The sequence below is a fragment of the Larimichthys crocea genome, chromosome IX (genome assembly GCF_000972845.2).
Source record: "Larimichthys crocea isolate SSNF chromosome IX, L_crocea_2.0, whole genome shotgun sequence".
Lineage (NCBI taxonomy): Eukaryota > Metazoa > Chordata > Actinopteri > Sciaenidae > Larimichthys > Larimichthys crocea.
The window spans coordinates 719,694-738,210 of NC_040019.1; the positions used below are offsets into that span (position 1 = coordinate 719,694).

The 18,517-nt window shown below is 42.4% G+C and overlaps 1 protein-coding gene across 2 annotated transcripts in view; it reads left to right on the forward strand.

The window, feature by feature from the left end:
* lhx5 (LIM homeobox 5) overlaps positions 1–18,230 on the forward strand; it is a 38,403-nt gene extending 20,173 nt beyond the window's left edge. The window contains exons 2-7 of one of the 2 annotated variants that reach the window (XM_027282289.1): positions 4,366–4,397; positions 5,020–5,750; positions 7,877–8,100; positions 8,827–9,104; positions 11,468–11,633; positions 16,987–18,230. In XM_027282289.1, coding sequence (XP_027138090.1) covers positions 5,578–5,750; positions 7,877–8,100; positions 8,827–9,104; positions 11,468–11,633; positions 16,987–17,336 — 1,191 coding nt within the window. In that variant the 5' untranslated portion in view covers positions 4,366–4,397; positions 5,020–5,577 and the 3' untranslated portion in view covers positions 17,337–18,230. The remainder of the gene's footprint in view (positions 1–4,365; positions 4,398–5,019; positions 5,751–7,876; positions 8,101–8,826; positions 9,105–11,467; positions 11,634–16,986) is intronic. The other variant, XM_010740491.3, reaches the window with a different exon arrangement.
* The last annotated feature ends 287 nt before the right edge of the window (positions 18,231–18,517 follow it).

Here is an 18,517-nt window from a genome sequence, read left to right on the forward strand (position 1 = left end):
CTGAAAGTGTGAGAGATAATAAATGTTTTAGTTTTTTGGCTTCAAACCAGCCAAAGAAGAAATTTTAATAAAGTCAGAACAGAAAGAAAAATCCTGTGAAGTCCTCTTGATGCACACGGGGGTTGACTTCATGATGTTGCTTTAAAGGACACAGGTGGCGCCAATCAATATTCAATATTTTTGTCATTGATTTTCATGTGTTGTTGCACTGTCAAACGTTCCTTCATGAACATGAATTATTGTTGTTTATTCTGACTCGCTGTGCGCCGTCCTGCCGCCACAAATACTCGACACACGTCTTTGCAGTACGCTGTAGTTTGTTGTCTGATGATCAGAACTGCTTTTTTCCTCTTTGACAAACTTGCAACCAGGTGGAGCACTCACGCCAACATCCGACTGCCAAGACATAAATATTAATCATATGTACAACTTATTTTTGTATATCGTGGTATTCTTCAACCGCTACAGCTCCAGCAGCTTCCTTGGCCGCGATTTCCACAATGCCTTTTGCTACACAGACAAAAATCTTCAGCGTTCCACACAAAAAAAATGTATGGGTGCATCATCAGGGTAAGTGTAAGTATAGAAGTGCACGAATCTGAGACGCAGCATAGAGCTTGAATTTCTAAATGTAGATTCATCCTCCGCTGGAAATAGTTCCCAACAAAAATGATCTGCTAGTAATGTTTCTAAAAAAACTACAACTTCTAAAATAATACTTCCTCTTTCCACAAAGTGAATTGATATATATTTTGTTTTTACAGATTAACATCTGATGAATGAGCTGCCGCGGGGCCGACAGTCGTAAAGTACAGAGCGAGCGCTCGGGCTGCTTCAAACAAAGTGATTCTCAAACTACAGCAGAAATCCTGAGGAACAGGGAAGGAGCTGCGTCCAACAGTTCTTGTAACTTTTCCGAACTCGCAATCCAACAAACACGACCGCTTCAATAAAAAAAAATAAAAAAATTGGCCAGGTGTGGGAAGGTGAGAAAGTAGCCAGGATTGGAGTCACTCTGCCAACCTTTTGATTCTCACAACTGAACGTCTTCCAGGAGAGACGATCCAAAAGTGAACACCCAAACTGCAGAAATCAAAGAGGCAGTGAGATACAGCCAGAAAGAGGAAGAGGCTAGCTCACCTTCAAGCCAATGGTGAGTGCAAACACTTAGACGTGGGTCGGACGACAAGGACTTTATAAAAGTTTATTTGATTTGATCTCTTGAGGTCTTTTTTTGCCATTTGCGATAAAGACTTAAATCTCCTTTTTCAAATAAGTTCGAACATTTAAGTCACGTCTCAGATCGGCTGTTTCCTCGTGGCGCTCATGGCTCCGCACAGATCTGACGTAACCTTTGTCGCATTATTCCACGAAGTGAACACAAGCGTCACTCTCACGTCCTGTTTTCTGCATCATTTTTCAACCGCCGCTCTTTTAGTTACGCTGCCACGTTGTCGCGTTTTCTTCCGACTGGAGAATTGGCGCCACCTACTGTTTATCTCGTTAAAAACAACTGCTAATATTACGTTATACGACGTAATATTAGGTTCATTTGTTTTTGCCATATTCTTTAAACTTTGTTTCAGATTTGCGACACTCTTGGATAAAAACACGACGTATGCAACCTTGCTATTACTGGAAAAAAAAAGTATTTGTGCACCAACACAAAGATATTTCAAAAGTCCCAGATGACATGTGTGTTATGCATTGATGCATGCATGTATTCTTTATATGCATATAGGTGCACACATTGCTCGAATGTAACGGAGGCCTTGAATATTTATATATTTGTGGCTTGCCTCCTGTGGGACGGAGGTGTTGGTGGGCTGAGCAGGAGGAGACGGGGAGCTGGGAAAGATGGAGGGGAAAGAGAGAGTCCCTCAGGCGTGTCCGGGCTCTGATGGCTCCCCTGACAACCTCCTCTGTAATGGTCTCCCCTCTCTCTCTCTGAGTGCTGTGAAATTGCAGGCCGGCGCTCTACAGCTGAGGACTCAGAGGAGACAAACGGCCTTTTAATTCAGAGCGCAGAGAGGTGACGGAGAGGGAGGCCCTAAGGGAGGGCTACCAATCAGACATCCATCATACTAACCTCTCCCTTGGGACTGGCCCTGCCAAAGAGGGGCCCTGGAGGTGGTCTTGAGCGTGCGTGCATGTGTGTGTGTGTGTGTGTGTGTGTGTGTGTGTGCACGTCTTTGGGGTTGGGGTGACACCGCATGCATGGAACGGCGGCTGCAGGGGAGGGAGGAGGAGAGAGGGGAGGAACCGGTCTGCTCAGGTGTCCTGGCTGTCACGGTGCAGAAGAGTGGAGCAGGGACGGTGGTGATGGTGGGGCGGGCGGGGGGGGAAACTAGGGGGTCCATTTTTTTCTCTGTCTCTCTCAATTTATCGCAGTGATTTCAGATTTATATTTCCATCCATCCTTTGTTATTCTGAGCTGAATCCACCACAAAAGCACCGAAATCTAATTATTCCAAACGTTAACCGTTGTTCCTGTCAGAGAGTCTCCAGGAGGTCGTGCTGAAGGAAGTCCAGAGTTCAGGGTTTGTGGAAATTGTTCACAGTCTTTTCATGTTTTTTTTTACTCTCTGTGCATTACAAACTTCAAAAAAAAAAACAAGGCCTGAGTGATGTTTCATGAAGGCCTCTGTAGCAAAGAAAAGAAGAGGACTGATGCTCACTTCAGTCCTTGAAAAATAAAAAAATAAAATATGGTAATGGTCTGTATGCACGTGTAAACATCTGTGGTGTGCCAGCAGGAATGGATAAATAGGATTAAATGAATAAAAAGTAAAAAATTGAAGCAGTTTAATAAAAAACTGTTTTTTTTTTTCCTTCTGTAACTTTCACTCGAAGGTTTTCTTGATCTTTTTTCATCGCTGCATCCTTCAGCGCTCCAACATGTGAAGGCTTCTTCTTTTTAAAAAAAATAATGTTTTAGAAATTTTAAAATAAGTTCCAGGTTTGTGCTCTGGGGGAACTCTAATGTTTAAAAAAAAAAATGTTGTATTGATGGAATGAAGATGATAGTTGAGGTGAAATGATTTTTCCATTTTTCCAACAAAATGTTTTTATGCTTTTTGGATAAAACACCATGAAATTATCCAATCAGTGTCAGTTCATATGTTATTATATATAATCAGCTCATGTGTTCCTCCATTAAACTCGTGTTCCATGTGGTAAAATAAAAACCTCCACCTCTCCAGGCCTCCACCTTAAAGCCTCTGCAGTCACATCTTTAGGAGCAAACACAGGAAGCATTAAAGAAATGTAAAGACACGAAGTCCTTGGACGTAAAAGTGTTTTTCAAAAGCGAAACATTGATTTTTTTTTCTTTAGGATGAAACGCCATGTCATGTTTTTTATGAGGTCAGAGTTGAGCCAGTTTTCAGTCTAACAGAGCATGAAGTCCATTGACTGTAGATGCAGCCTATAGAATGGAATGGAGCTGTATGTGTCGGTGAAAGGAGCCTGTTGCTGCTGTCCTTGGTCCTCGGTGCTTCTCTGCGCGTCAGGACCGCGGACAGCTCCACGTGCTTTCTCTCCACAGGTGAGTGTCTCGCGCGGCCTTTGAGAGGCTCTCGTGGTGCGTAAAGCAAACACGGCTCTTCTATTATTTTTTTTTTATTATTGTTGTATATTCTTTCACACAATCTGATGTGGTTACACTCAAACAAGAGGCGACGTTTGCCTCACATGCTCTTTTTCCCACCGTGTGCCTCCCTCCACCCTCCTCTGCAGGCTAAACGTGCTCGGATAATTGGAGGTGGAGGAGAAGGTGGAGGTGGTGGTGGGGGGAACTCATTCAGCCTTGTTTGTACAAAAGAGCTGAAATGCTTAAGTTAAAGCACTGAAGGATAAATCCTTCGCTTGGTATCTTTGTGCGTAATTTTGACAGGAAACCACTAATTATGCTGTGCCGGAGCGGGAAGAGCGCAAACTTTCTTCTCTATGTGGCTGCATGCTCCATCAACTTCACATTTCAGGACGTTACAGTGAGCAGGAAAGACGGTGAGGCAGCTTCAGGCTGCTGGATTCCCCTCCTGACCACAGTGCGTCCTTGCGCACACTTGTGGATGATGAACCCAAAAAACCCCAAAAAATGCAAATTAAATTAATTTCTCATTAATAACATGTCATGAATCTGACTAATAAAACTCTTGTCACTAACAGCCCTCTCGCCCTGTTCTCCAAATGTTGTCTCGGACGACGCGTAATCACCCCAAAATGAGCCAAAATTCACACCTGCTGTCATTGAAATGCTCCGTCATTAAAGAGAATAAACGCTTAAACAGGTCTCACCTCATCCACTAACCCGCTGCCTGAATGAACGCTGTTCTGCATGTTTGCTTAACTGCAAACTAACAGGGAGAAGAGAAAAAAACCGAGGAGGCTGTTTGGTAAATATTGAAATTCGCTTCGATTGGTGGCCACTCTGTTAAAGCACCGGGTGACCGGGCTCTCCCTATTGATGAGCTCGCAGCTAATCCATCGCATTTCCCTGTAAATAGCTTTCTGCATGAGAAAAGGCCCCTCCACCTCCCTCCACCTCCTCTCACACACACACACACACACACTCTTCTTCTTCTTCTTCACCCTGCTCGGACACAGGAGCGCTTCTTTTTTGTCCATTATGAGGTTGTGTAGCATTAGCCCGTGTTCGGTTACTCCCACTGCCCATTCACATTCATGCCCTCCCCTTGCCTGTTGTACAGGTATTTCCTAACCGTGTGTGTGTGTGTGTGTGTGTGTGTGTGTGTGTGTGTGTGTGTGTGTGTGTGTGTGTGTGTTTGAGATGTTGCATGATTTTTTTGGGGGGGCTGGACTTTTGTCTCCATGACCCCACCATGAAACCTTCCACACTAGAAAACACCCAGCATCCACTGGCCCTCTGGTATTTCTGCTTCTTTTCTTTCTTTCTCTCTTTTTTTTTTTTTTTTTGTTGCTTGGAGGCTACAGCTATGAACGTGTAACCATAACAACTGTCTTCTGATTGGCTGTCCCGGCACGGGGAATTAACAGGGGCGTCATCCAATCTGAGCGCAGGACGCGCGACGCGCAGGCACAAAAAAAAAAAAAAAAAAAAAAAAACCCTCGTGATAACCCAGGCACAGTGATGCTGAAAGTGGCGACGTGAGGTGAGCCTGAAGGAAATGACTGGACCCCCCTACCCCCCCTTTAAAAAAAAAAAAGAATACACACAATAACAAAACATGAGATGTTAGAATGAATGATGAGGGTTTGACTGTGCGTCCGTGAGAAAACATGTCCGGTTCGTCCATCAGCTGGCGCGGCTGAAGTCTCTCCTCCTCCTCCTCCTCCTGTGGATTGTGGAAGTGCCAACCTTAAAAAGAAAAAGAAACACCAGCGCACGGGGATCGAGGACTACAACAATTCTCGAGGATTTGTCACTCAGCTTGAACGGAGGGAAGCTTCCCTTTCCAGGTTTCGCCTCCTGACAGCACGCCCTCCACGGACGCCAAGACGTTGTTCCGCGTAGACCCGGCTTGCCTCAGTCCGAGCAGTGCAGTCCGTGCGGGAAGGTCGGCACTCGGCGCCCTGCAGCAGGAGGCCGGAGACATGATGGTCCACTGTGCCGGGTGCGAACGGCCCATCTTGGACCGGTTCCTCCTCAACGTCTTGGACAGAGCTTGGCACGCAAAGTGCGTCCAGTGTTGTGAGTGCAACTGCAACCTGACCGAGAAGTGCTTCTCCAGGGACGGGAAGCTCTATTGCAAAATGGACTTTTTCAGGTAACAACAGAGTCTCGATTGAGAGTTCTTAAAAAAAAAAAAAACTGGAGCCAGACTCCAGATTTAAACCAAGTCAGAGTCAGATTAATAAACCTGTGGCTGCAGTTTGGATAAAAATATCAAAATGAATGAGAGAAATAAAAACATGGGCCACAGAGTGAAGCCTGAACTTTAATTCCAGGAGCACAGGGTCAGACTTACAAAATAAAACAAGTTCCCACGTGGAATCAATAAATAATAATAATAATAATAATAATAAAAGTTTAATTTTTTAAATGTATGATTTAAATTCTCTAAAATTAAATATACTCACACGTTGTGGGGCCTTCACAATAAAAGCATGTAAACATTTTATTTTCTTTGTTTAGCCACATTTTATTATTTTTTTTTTTTTCCACATGCATTATTGTGTGAGATCAACGTGTTTCAGGTAATTGGCTGATGAATGAAGCTCTTGTTTGGGCTCTTAGCATCATTTTCATTTGTATGTGTCACTTATTTTCTCTCCAAATTGTCTAATGACATGTAAGACACATTAGGCTTTTTTTTGGGGGGGGGGCTTTTTTTTTTTTTTGGTACCGGCCTTTGGACATCATATTAACGCAGGTCCCATCAAGCTGTGGGTTTTTAAATGGCCAGCCATTAGCCAGGCGAAACAGTAATCACCCTAATATGTCCATTTGTTGTGTAAGTAGAGTTGTGCCCTTTCACTTTGGGAAAAAAGGGGGTGAGGAGGAGAGGAGAGGAGGGGGAGGCTTGGCCATGCATGTGAAAAGAGGGACAGTGAGGCGATACCGTTGCAAATGGAGAGACAAGACTACATTAGTGTTAAAACAATGCTGCACAAAAGGAGTGCTTGCTTTCACCCCCCCTAAAAAAAAAAGGCTTAAGCTGCCCCCCCACCAACACCACCAGCACCAGCAGCACCATCACGCCTTTCCACGACAGGCCGGCTGGAAACTCAGGTACAGGAGGCCCCAAGTGTGTGAGCCTCGAACACCCGCTGCAAATATTATTATTATTATTATTAATAATAATAATAAAAAGACATCAGAGCAGCTCAGAAATCAGACGTGTTTTTTCCTCTCACGTCACCTCTGCTCCTGATTTTTATTTATTTCTTTATTTATTTGGCGTGTATCAAATTGATGAGTCGTGTTTAAGCGGGTGAATTTGGATTAAGAGCAGATTTCCACGCTAAGATGCTGCTGCGCTGCTTAATCCCATCACACATCCTCCAGCTACAATGTGTTGATTGTCACTAATGCGGGGTTTTTCTTTTTTGTCGTGAACACCTCCGTCAGAATAATGAGCAGGAGGATTTTTTCCTTCTTTTCTATATTTTATATTTCTAAAGATTTAATTTTTCTCTTTGTTTGCTTTGAAATGATGAACGCCGTCAGTCAGGGAGAGCTGCTTGTGTTTATTATGAAATATAGTTTAGAAATGACTTCACAGTTAAGAAATAAATAAACAGGACTTTGATGATTTAACAAGTTTTTACTCGCATGATGAGAAATAAGAAGAATTTCTGTTAATATTATTTATTTTTTTCTAATTAGGCCCCATAATTTATTATTATTGTTATTATTATTTAGCATTTTTATAAGGTGCAATAATCTGTTAACAGAGCTCTACCTGCTGATATTATTAATGCATTTTTATTATCACGTATATTCACATTTACGCACACAAATGAACAAAAAAAAAACACATTAAATATTGTGTTTTCTTTGCCACTGCTGCTATTAATCACTTTTCAGTGTCAATCAATTAATTTACAGCATTTCTCTGTTTTTGTTTGTTTGTTTATTTGTTTTGTACATGAATTAATTTGGCTTTTGTTTTGTATTTTTACATAAATTAAATGTTCAGTATCTCTTAGTGTTTGTTTTTTTACATACATTAATTTCTAGTTCTTTGTTTTTATGTAAATTAATTTACAGTATTTCTCTGTTTTTTCACATAAATTCATTGGACAGTACTAAGTTGTTTTGTGTTTAACAGAAATATATTTTTCAGTGCTTCTTTGTTTTTTAGCTTCATTCATTTCCAGTATTTCTTTGTATCTGTTGTTTTAAAATACACTTTACAGTATTTCCTTGTTTTTTTGTTTTTCCCCGCAGGCGGTTTGGTACAAAATGTGCGGGATGTCTGCAGGGAATCTCTCCAAACGACCTGGTCCGCAAAGCCCGCAGCAAGGTGTTTCATCTGAACTGCTTCACCTGCATGGTGTGTAACAAGCAGCTGTCCACGGGAGAGGAACTCTATGTGATAGACGAAAACAAGTTTGTGTGCAAAGAAGATTATATGAGCTCCGGAGCCATTAAAGAAGTCAACCTGAACTCAGGTAATCGATATAGTGTGTGTGTGTGTGTGTGTGTGTGTGTGTGTGTGTGTGTGTGTGTGTGTGTGTGTGTGTGTGTGTGTGTGTGTGCCAATGACGCATGTGCGTAAAAGCAAACATCTCGTGGATGAATATTGGACAAACACACAGATCCTTTCAGGAAACAAAAGAGCCGTTTTTTTTTTTAAATATAAGATTTTTCTGCAGCAGTCCGTGGAGAACATTTCACAACAACCTTGTCAGGTGAACGCTTCCAATATTTACCTCCGCGGGACAAACCGCTTTGTGTTATTGTAGTGCAGGGTCCGCTGGGCACGAGGATGTGAAGTCTGGACGCGCGAGCTTGCTCCTCTTTTCTATTCATCCTCACGAGGACGGCTGATCATGTCACGCTCTCTTGTTTCTGCACAGACACGTTGAGTTTTTTTGTTTTTATTAACGTGCGTAAAATGTTGTTTTCTTTATTTAATTTGTTTAATTTTGATGTTTTATGTGTGAAAATGTGCAAATAACAAAGTGATGAATAGATTTTAAAATAGAAATATTTCATTTCATTTTTAGAATATTAAAATATTTGCAGTCTGCATCTCAAGGCCTAATTAAAGCACCCTCATCTCCACTCCATCTCCACCCTCCTCCTCCTCCTCCTCCTCTCTGACATTTCGGATCGTGACCTTCCTCTTGTTTGTTTTCCCTCCTCCTCCTCCTCCTCCTCACCTCCTCTTCCAGTGTCATCATGTACGGATAGGAGTTTATCGCCGGATCTGCAGGACCCAATACAGGACGACATAAAGGAGACGGACAATTCAACGTCCTCAGATAAGGAAACGAACAATATTGAGAATGAGGAGCAGAACTCGGGCACCAAACGGAGGGGACCGAGGACGACCATCAAGGCCAAACAGCTGGAAACGTTAAAGGCCGCGTTTGTCGCCACGCCGAAACCGACCCGGCACATCCGAGAACAGCTGGCCCAGGAAACGGGACTAAACATGCGGGTCATCCAGGTAAGATGAGGCGGACTGTGCGGAGGGTTTGTGCGGGGACGAGGGACGAACCAGCAGAGAGGAATTAAGAATTAACATGATGCTGCATTAACAGGATGTTAATCCACATTTTATGGAAGATTAATCTAAAAACTCACTTCTTTAATTTACATTTCATCTTGTACAAATAAAAACACTAGTTTAATATTAAAACACACACATGGAAGCAGCGTTATATCCTCAAATACCAAAAAAACTAATATTTTAGTATTATTTTCCAAAATAAAAGCATTTTTATTAATATTTCAATACATTTTTTAACTTTTGGACGTCACTCATACTTTAATGTGATTGTAAAACAATCACATTTAATGGCACCATTAGTTTTTTCTTTCATTTCTATAATAATCACTGTTTCCGCTCTGCTGTTTCCATGTCTGCAGGCATTTTCATTTATTCCCCCTAGAAAAAAATTAAAATTAAGATCCAGTAATCCAATTTTCTGATGCATGGATATGTGTTTATTTATTTATTTATTTATTTATTTAAAGAATATGATTTACTCCATGCAGACAGCAGTTTATTTCAGCAATCATCGGTGTCGCACAGGCATGAAATTAGTCAAAGGTTAGTTTTGTTTTTGCCAAAGGCAAAGAGACGCACACACACACACACACACACATGCAAACATGTTTTTTTTTTTTGCGGTATAACACACAGTTTTTGGACGTCTTTCTGTCTCTAACACACACACACACACACACACACACACACTGGGTGCAGACTGTGTCAGGATGATTAGCACCATCTCTGCCAACTGTGATGTGGCTTTTTGTGCACTCACTGTAATTATCGCTGATTTCACAGATTTACATACCACCCTCCCCTTTCCCACCTCTCTGCTCTTACTCACTTACAGCCTGTTTCCCCATTGCTTGTTAAAGCACACGCACACACACACACACACACACACACACACACACACATTGTCTATATCATATACTGCAGGCTGAATGTGTGTGTGAGAGAGTGAGAGCTCAAACAAACAGTCGATAAATCAATCAATCAATCAATCAGGCAGTCCATCCCTGCACCACACACACACACACACACACACTCCACCATCCCCCCCTTCACTGTGTGTAGCTCGGAGCCAAAATGGAGGCTGTGTTTCGTCATCTCCTTCCTCCTCCTCGTTCACTGTGCGTTAAATACCATTGCTGTGAGCGCGGGGAGCCCTGCGAGCCACGCTGCTTCTCCAGCATGTGCATGTAATCCCTAAGCAACGCTCTCTCGAGGGGAGCGAGAGCATTTCCATAAAAATGTACCCTACAGTTAGACGATTGTTCTCAATAAGCAGGTGTCGCCTTTTGCCGCTGGAGCACACAGAACAGAGCCTAAGTGGTTTTAGGTGTTTTTTCATGTGTGTGTGTGTGTGTGTGTGTGTTTTTGTTAATCTGCTGCACAGTGGGATTCTGCCTCTGGTGTAGCCTAGCCGGGGTGAACATACATCATTATGCAGCAGCGAAACAAGATGTGTTATGTGTTTTATAATGCAGACATTCTTCCATATGCTGTGTTGGCGCCTTCCAATTCTCAAATCCTCCATTGTTCCTCTTCAAGGACGCTTTATTGAATCTTAGTAATAAACCTCACCGCCTTTTTTTTTTAGAGCTCAGACTGTTTATTTGAACTTGTACTGAGGTGGATTAGGTCGTGCACTGAGGTACGTTTATGTTACTTTTCAATTTATCAGGAAAACGTCTTTGTGGCTGAAGTGTGAAGTTTTTTCTTCAGCTTTACGGGTTCCTGTCATAGATTTGACACTTTGTGCTTAGTACACATGCATATTCAATAGAGATTTCAACATGGATGCATCATGCCTCCGTGTGACTGCATTTTTAAAGGTTCAACACTCCTTTGACTTCAGTGATTTTCAGCAGTTTTTGATGCTGATGTTCAAGAATTGAAAATGAAAAGAGGGCCACAGCTCAAAATGTTCACAGAGGTGTCTGAAAATCGAAGATAATTCTTTTTTTTTTGTCATTCGTGAGCAGCAGTTTGTAGTATTTATTCATTTTAAGCAAATTTCCTTGAAGCTGTCAACAAAAACAAAAACAAAACAAACTCCATTTGAATCATATTTTCAATGCAAACTCTGACACGGTGAGCATGAAACTGAAAAGATCAGCTGGAATTACGTAAAGTGATTCAGGTGAATCAGGATTCATCATGATTTGCACTCTTGGCATGACGCAGTAAAAGTGTTTTTTTTTTTTAAACGATGAGATCAGCTGATAACCGTGACCCCCCTCCTCCATCCTCCATCCTCCATCCTCCATCCTCCATCCTCCCTTCATTTTCATCTCTCCGGTCCGATGCAGGTTTGGTTCCAGAACAGAAGATCCAAAGAGCGACGAATGAAGCAGCTGAGCGCCCTCGGCGCGCGGCGGCACGCCTTCTTCAGGGGCCCGAGGAGGATGAGGCCCCTGGGAGGAAGGCTGGAGGATCCAGACATTTTAGGACCCGGGGCCTACGGTTACTACGGAGGTAAGAGAATAAAACAGGAGCTTGTTTTGTGTGATTCACTGACATTCAGTGTGCCCGTATCTCTGAATGTACTGTACGCCACCTCCTGCCTCGTGAATGCAGAACATCAGGCTCTCTTTTGTTGGAGCAAAAATAATCCGGTTTCATCTTCACTTCAAAAGAATGTGGTATTGTGAAACTTAATTGTAACCTTCAGCAGAACTAACAAGGCTGATGGTTACAATATCAGGCTGCGAGCGATTACACAAAGCTTGTTACATCAATGTAGTTTATTTGGGCATTGAAGGTCACGTTATTTTCTTCAATCTATTCAAAGATACAACAGGATCTCCAACCTTGGGGAACTCTTCAGCCAAGCGGGCTTGTTTCCCTAGAGAGCTTCACTCCTGGTTGGAAATTTACGCTTTAAGGAACTTTTGTTAACTGAGCAAAACACAACAGTGCAGCACGGTTCATGTGGGTGCTCACAGAGGAGTGTAAATAAAGGTTTTGAAGGCTCCAAAATAAGCATAAAACCTGCTTAACCGTCACATAGTGCAACTTGTTACACAGCCCGGAGGATGAATGTTGGAGAGGAGCAGATGCTTGCAGTGAAAGTGTTGCAGGGTTGGTGGCGTTCTTCAGTCTGAGCTCAAAAGACGGCGTGATTTATCTGAACCCTTTCAGAGCAGGAGAACGACCGGTGTTTGACGGTTTTTAAGATTCTGCAGCAGAAAAAAAGGTGTCACCCCCTCCAAAAGTTTTAATCGAGAGGAAGCCGTGCCTCCTGACCCCGTACGGGTCGCAGCGTTTGATTAAAACTCTTGTGCTCACTTCTTGAACGTCGCTTTTCTTTCCTAATTTACACCTTTTGGAAAAAAAAACATGAAGCTGCTCTGACTAAAAAAAGCAGCTTTGATTTGAAGTGTTCAAGAAAAAAAAAATCACAAATTATATAATTATTTTAAAAATACATTTTTTATACTGCAGTACATCTTTAGGCTTTAGTCATGAAACGACTTTGTTGGAGAGGTGTGTATGTTGTGCTGCGTTCACTGACCAGGACATTCATGCAAATTACATGCAACTAAAACAGTTTTGAAAACGTTAATTTAACGTTTGATTTGAAGCATTTGTGGCTGCCACAGTTTCACACGTGTGATAAAATGATAAGCTGTCGTCTTTACACTCGTCGTTTTCTTTCACAGTCACGTGTCCTGGAGTACAATTCTGATCTCCAGTCGATGCAGACGCCTTCAAATAAATATTCTTAAAGAAAAATATGAAATAAAAGGATTTTTATTTAGTATTTAAGCCTTTATTGGTGGAAAAATTGTTCTAAGACAATAGGAGGTAGGCAGAAAATAATACTAATCCAACGCTGAACTGATTCGTACACCAGATGCACCTGTCATATAAACATCAGCAGTTTGTTTTTCATGGACAGTCTGAGGGACTCGGTTTCTATACAGCTCCTGCGCATCCACCTGAAGGGCCCGGGCTTTGAGGATACAATGAACAGGAGCTGTCAAGGTTGTGATGCAGGCAAGGCGGAGCGGGAGGGGAAAAACAGAGGACAAGGACAAAATAAATATATATATATATATATATAACCATGATCATCCCTTGCTCTCATCTCTCATGCTTTCTTCGCACGCTGCTTTCAAACCCTTTTGTGCTGCAGCAGCAGCTCAGGCCGGCCTGCTCGCCTTTATCTGAGCTCACTGCTTCCTTATGCTCCTCTGCTGCTGCTGCTGTGTGGAGGGAGGAATGCCAGTGTGTGGTATGGTGCGTCTGCATGTGTGAGTGTAATTATAGTTTGCAGTACCAACGCCTCCCCTCCTGCCTCCTCCTGCCTCCTCCTGCCTCCTCCTCGTCATCTCTCGCACAGGCCACAACACAGGCTTGTTGCTTATTCTCAAGGTCGGGCCAAACTAGCAGGGGCCTGTTTGTGAGATCAAATAATTAGCTCGTTTGTGAAAGTCACCAAAAAAAAAAAGCCACGTGCAAGTTGTTTTAATTAGACATCATATTTCTTGATATGGAACCCCGTTTGTTCCTGATTCTGGCTGTTTTAGACTGAAGCATATGGCGTGGGGAGCAGGCGAAATGCTAGTGCAACATCTGGGGCGCCGGGTTTAAAGTCATGGCGTCGATCTCGATGAAACAGAATGGATTTAATGTAACCGGGGTAATTTGGAGCAGAGGTGGATGCAAATTTCAAGGATGTGAATGTGGAAGAAGTGAGAAGGTTTGTTGGTTGTTAACGAAGGCAAACGGCATGCGGACTGAATGACTTGGTGTGATAAACAACAAGCGTAGTCATTGACCTTTGAGATCATGGCTGCGTTGAAAGGCTCATTATGAAGTCACGGATGTGTGGAAGTGTTTTGTTTGGTCCCTGGTTTAGGATTAAAGGAATATCTTGACCTTTTTTTTTTTGATAAATAAGCTTGTTTGCTCTCTTGCCGAGAGTTAGACGAGAAGATTGATACCACTCATGAACCTGTTTGCTGAATATGAAACCAGCAATTTAGCTTAGCTTAGCATAAAGACTAGTCTTTGGTTTGTTGGTTATTTACAAATTTGTACCTGACCGACAGGGCTGTGAATATAGAAAATGGGGCCCGTGGGCGAGGGGTGCCCAAAAAAAAAAGGAGACCCTTTGATAATGTGTTGGTCAGCGAGCGCTGAGAGTGATTCAGATTGCAACCTCAAAAACACGCGTTCAAAGAACTAATAAATTATCAATGTCTTGTTTTCTTTGCTGTTTTTGTCATGAAACATGTATACGAGTCTCTGCATCATAACAGCTTAGCACTGAGGCTCGTTGTAACTCTGTGGACGGGTGTCAAAGTGACACGGTTGTCAGGATTTGTGAAAATGTTATCTACGGGTAGTTTTTGTTTTGTTTGTGCAGGTTTTGAAATATTTGTCTCTTAGATTTTTGCCTCTCTCTCTAATAAAAAGGAGATGAATAGAATTTTTTTGCAGCATTGATGAAGATTCAAACAGCTCCTGTTAGTCAGGAGCAGTGAGTTGTTTTTTAATCATCCAGAGAACAGAGGCTTTGTGGAAATTCATGTTACTGATGATTTTTATTTTTTTTAGAAATCAAAATTTTCAATGCTCTAAGGACCAGAAATGAAATTCCACTTGCTTCCATTATATTTGGGGGTGGAGGCAGAAATCATAGAGACAAATATCTTCAAACCTGGACACAGAAATACAAAAATATCTGCAGAGCTACATGCTACCACAGGTGAATGACCGAACTGAGCCTTTAAACCTGAATCCTGGTTGTAACAAACAGCATTCAGAGACACCTTAGACACGTTAGAGTCATAAATACAAACATACCTGGAGACAAATCATGCCAAAAACCTCTCAGAGGCATCAACGTGTCAGTCATTGTTAGAGGTTCGGTGGAGAATATTTGAAAATCCGATTTTCTATTTTTTTTAGACGTCAGTCATGAATGAAGCTCGAGAGAAAAGAAGTCCAAAACCAGAAGATTGGGTTTCAATAGATGGTTGGTTAGTCCTGACTGAAATAACTCAACAACTATTGGACTAGTTACATTTTCTACTCACATTTATTGGTTAACAGAGAACGAACCCTACAGACTTCTGTGATTTCCTGGTGTCATTTGTAGTGAAAGACTACAGTAACTATTGCTGCTGTTTGATATATAAACATATGTTGATATTATGAAAGGATAGAATGATCTTCTTGATGGTTAGCAGCCATAATGAGAACTATTTTGTGATGCTGCATGACTGATATTACTATAAACTATGAAGGAAAATACTTTGAAGAGACTCCGAATTCGAGTACCCGCATAGAATTGTTGCAAAAAAGAAAATGTAACATAAGAACATGATCCGAAATAACAATCCTACCTTTATGTGAGATTAGCCGACATGAAGACATTAAAACGTTGCAACAGTTTGAATTATTTCATAGTTTGTTGACTGGTTTACCGTAGAGTGCAACGCTAAGCGGTTAATTTTGTCAGCTCATCCGCCAATTTCGCTTTCCTCGTACATCTTTTCCGTTGTTGTTTGCCACGATGGTAAGTCGTACTTTGGGTTTAACGGGAGCACATCTCCAGTCAGCGTTTAATAATGTGCTAAAGTGTAATCCCCTCTGACTTGGTAGCATCGCAACAACACTGCTAAGATGGAACCAGCAGAGATGGAAGGAAACCTCAACATCTCGAGATGGTGTTTTCTCCTTGGTTAATCATTGAATTGGTTGTTCTACAATACACAACTAATCTAATATATATATATTTTTTGAAATTCTTCGTAATAACATTAAAATGTTTGAAGTGTTACGTGTGATCTGCGGGTGAAAATGCGCAGATCTAAACACGACAACGAATACTCGCGTCAAGCGAAAACTCGGCTACTCATGCCCACCTCACCAGACGCCTGATCCGACACTGTAACTGTGGATAAAAGCACGGTATCAATGCTAGAGGCAGCACAAGTGGACGAAAACTGAAGAGCGAGGTGTAATTAAAGGGGATGCAATGATTTGGGATGGAAAAAGCAGCAACAATGCTGGACTTTGATTAATTGCTTGGTGAATATCTTGCCAATGAATTCATCTTTTGGTCTTTTTTCAAGCAAAAAACGCTGAACACAGTCTGCTTCCAGCTCCTCTAATGTGAGGATTTGCTGTTTTTCTCAGGTTTATTTTACTGTAAACTGAACATCTTTGAGTTTTGGACTGTCGGTCGAACAAAACAAGCAACACAGAGATGTCACATTTACAAAATTGTGATATTCTTGCACCATTTTCTTGGATTTATAGACCAAACAATTAATCGATTGATCGAGGGGGGGGGAACAATTGTCTGATTCATTCATAATGAAAATAATCATTAGTTGCAGTCCTGTTGGGAATAATGGAGCGTGATGTGTGTAGCTCAGGAGGTTAGAGAGGAGAGGGATGTTGCTGGAAGCTGCATCAGACGTGACGGAGGTGGTGCAGGCGACAGGACCTGGCAGCGGGCTTGCGGGGGAGGCTGGAATCTCATTTCGGAGTTCCTCATCCAAATCGAGAAGTTTCAGCAGGGGAATCCATCGAGGTGCACGCATGGCTGCGAGCTGAATGAGTGAGGGAGATGAATGCAGTGTGTAAAAGGCGAGAGAACTGAGGTGGAGAGGTGTGGAGTTGTTTATACACTCAAATGAGGCTGTTGGAGACCGGTTGGGTGGAAATTGGACATGATCAATTTCACCACTTAGGTAGAGGTGGAGGTGCGGGTAAAATCGTGCGCCGCTGTGGGGAGCTGAATGTTTTTGTGTATATTTAGAGTCCTTTCATTGAAAGTCTAACCGTGTGTTCTCCCGTCCCTCCACAGAATACCAAGGCGACTATTACGGACCAGGAAGCAACTACGACTTCTTCCCCCACGGCCCTCCGTCTTCGCAGGCTCAGTCTCCGGCCGAGTCCCCTTACATTTTGGGCTCCGGACCAGGAGCAATGGAGGGATCGGGCCACCATCCATCAGACGACCAAAGGTTCACGGACATGATCTCCCATGCGGAAACCCCCAGTCCGGAGCCGGGCTTACCGAGCTCCCTGCAGCCCGTCCCGGGGGACGCTTACGGGGGCGGACCGAGTCCTCCTTTCTCCTTGGCTAGTAACTCCAGCTACAGCGCTCCTATGTCCCACCAAGGCCAGGAGATGGGAGAAACCACCGCCTGGTAAAGGACAAACCAATTTTGGGTTGGGGGGGAGCAGGAGGAGGAGGACCATTCCTGGGCTGAATGTCCAGCCTAGTTAATTCAGGAGATGAAAAAAGAAAAGAGCGAGAAGTAATTTTTTTTTGAAAATCCCCGGACTGATTTGACGAACTGATGGAACCGTGGAACCAAGACTGGGACAGCTTGCTGGAAATAGTTCATATTCGCTGCCTGGTAGACACTCCAAAGCATATCCCTTCCTGGATTATTGGACTTGAATTATTTAACAACAACAACAACAACAAAAAAACACAAAAAAAATGTCACGATTCCACCCAGCAAAAATGCTTCTCGCCTTCCCCTTGATGTTAACGAAGGTATATCTTCTAATGCTCTAAGAGCACGTTAGAGAGAAACGCCAAAGGGGACATCTTTCATTTCTCACCACATTTTTTTTTGTTCCTTTTTAAAGCATTTTTTTTTTCCATTCAGTCTTCGTCGCTAACACACTCTACCCTCAATATTAAAAAATCCCAGGTTTTAATACATGCTTTAAGGTTCTTATACGAACACGTACGTGTGTTGTTGTTTTTTTTGGTTAAAAAACAAAAACAAACGCTGCTTTAAAAACACTCAACACACACACACACAGTCACACGTCTCAGCTATAAATCCTTTAATGCACAAAATGTGTTCTTGATCGTAGCTCTAAAGAAGGATGTCTATACTATTATTCAAAACACGTACACAATTATACAGACGCTTGCACACACACACACACACACACACAGATCTCACACCCATGCAGCCGGCCCTGATAGTTCTGCTCTGCAGACTGCTTCACCTGACCTTCCTTTTGTTACTGTCCCTTTTTGAAAAAAAAAAAAAAAACATGTTTTAATGGAAATGATTTTCAAAAGAACATTGAACCCATAATGGAGAATCTCCTTCAACAGCTGAGGTCTCCTTCCTCTAAAGAGAGAAAACAAAAGAGGGGGCAGACAACATCTGTGACATTACCACTGTCTGCGCTGAAGCACTCATTGCCATCTAGTGGCCTTAAAACACACGGAGAAAAAAAAAATACAACAAAACAAAACAAAAAGCAGTCCGGCTGTGTGTGTGTGTGTGTGTATGTGTGTGTGTGTGTGTGTGTGTGTGTGAACGTGAACAACTTTGCACTGCAAGGGACACATTCTTTCTTTT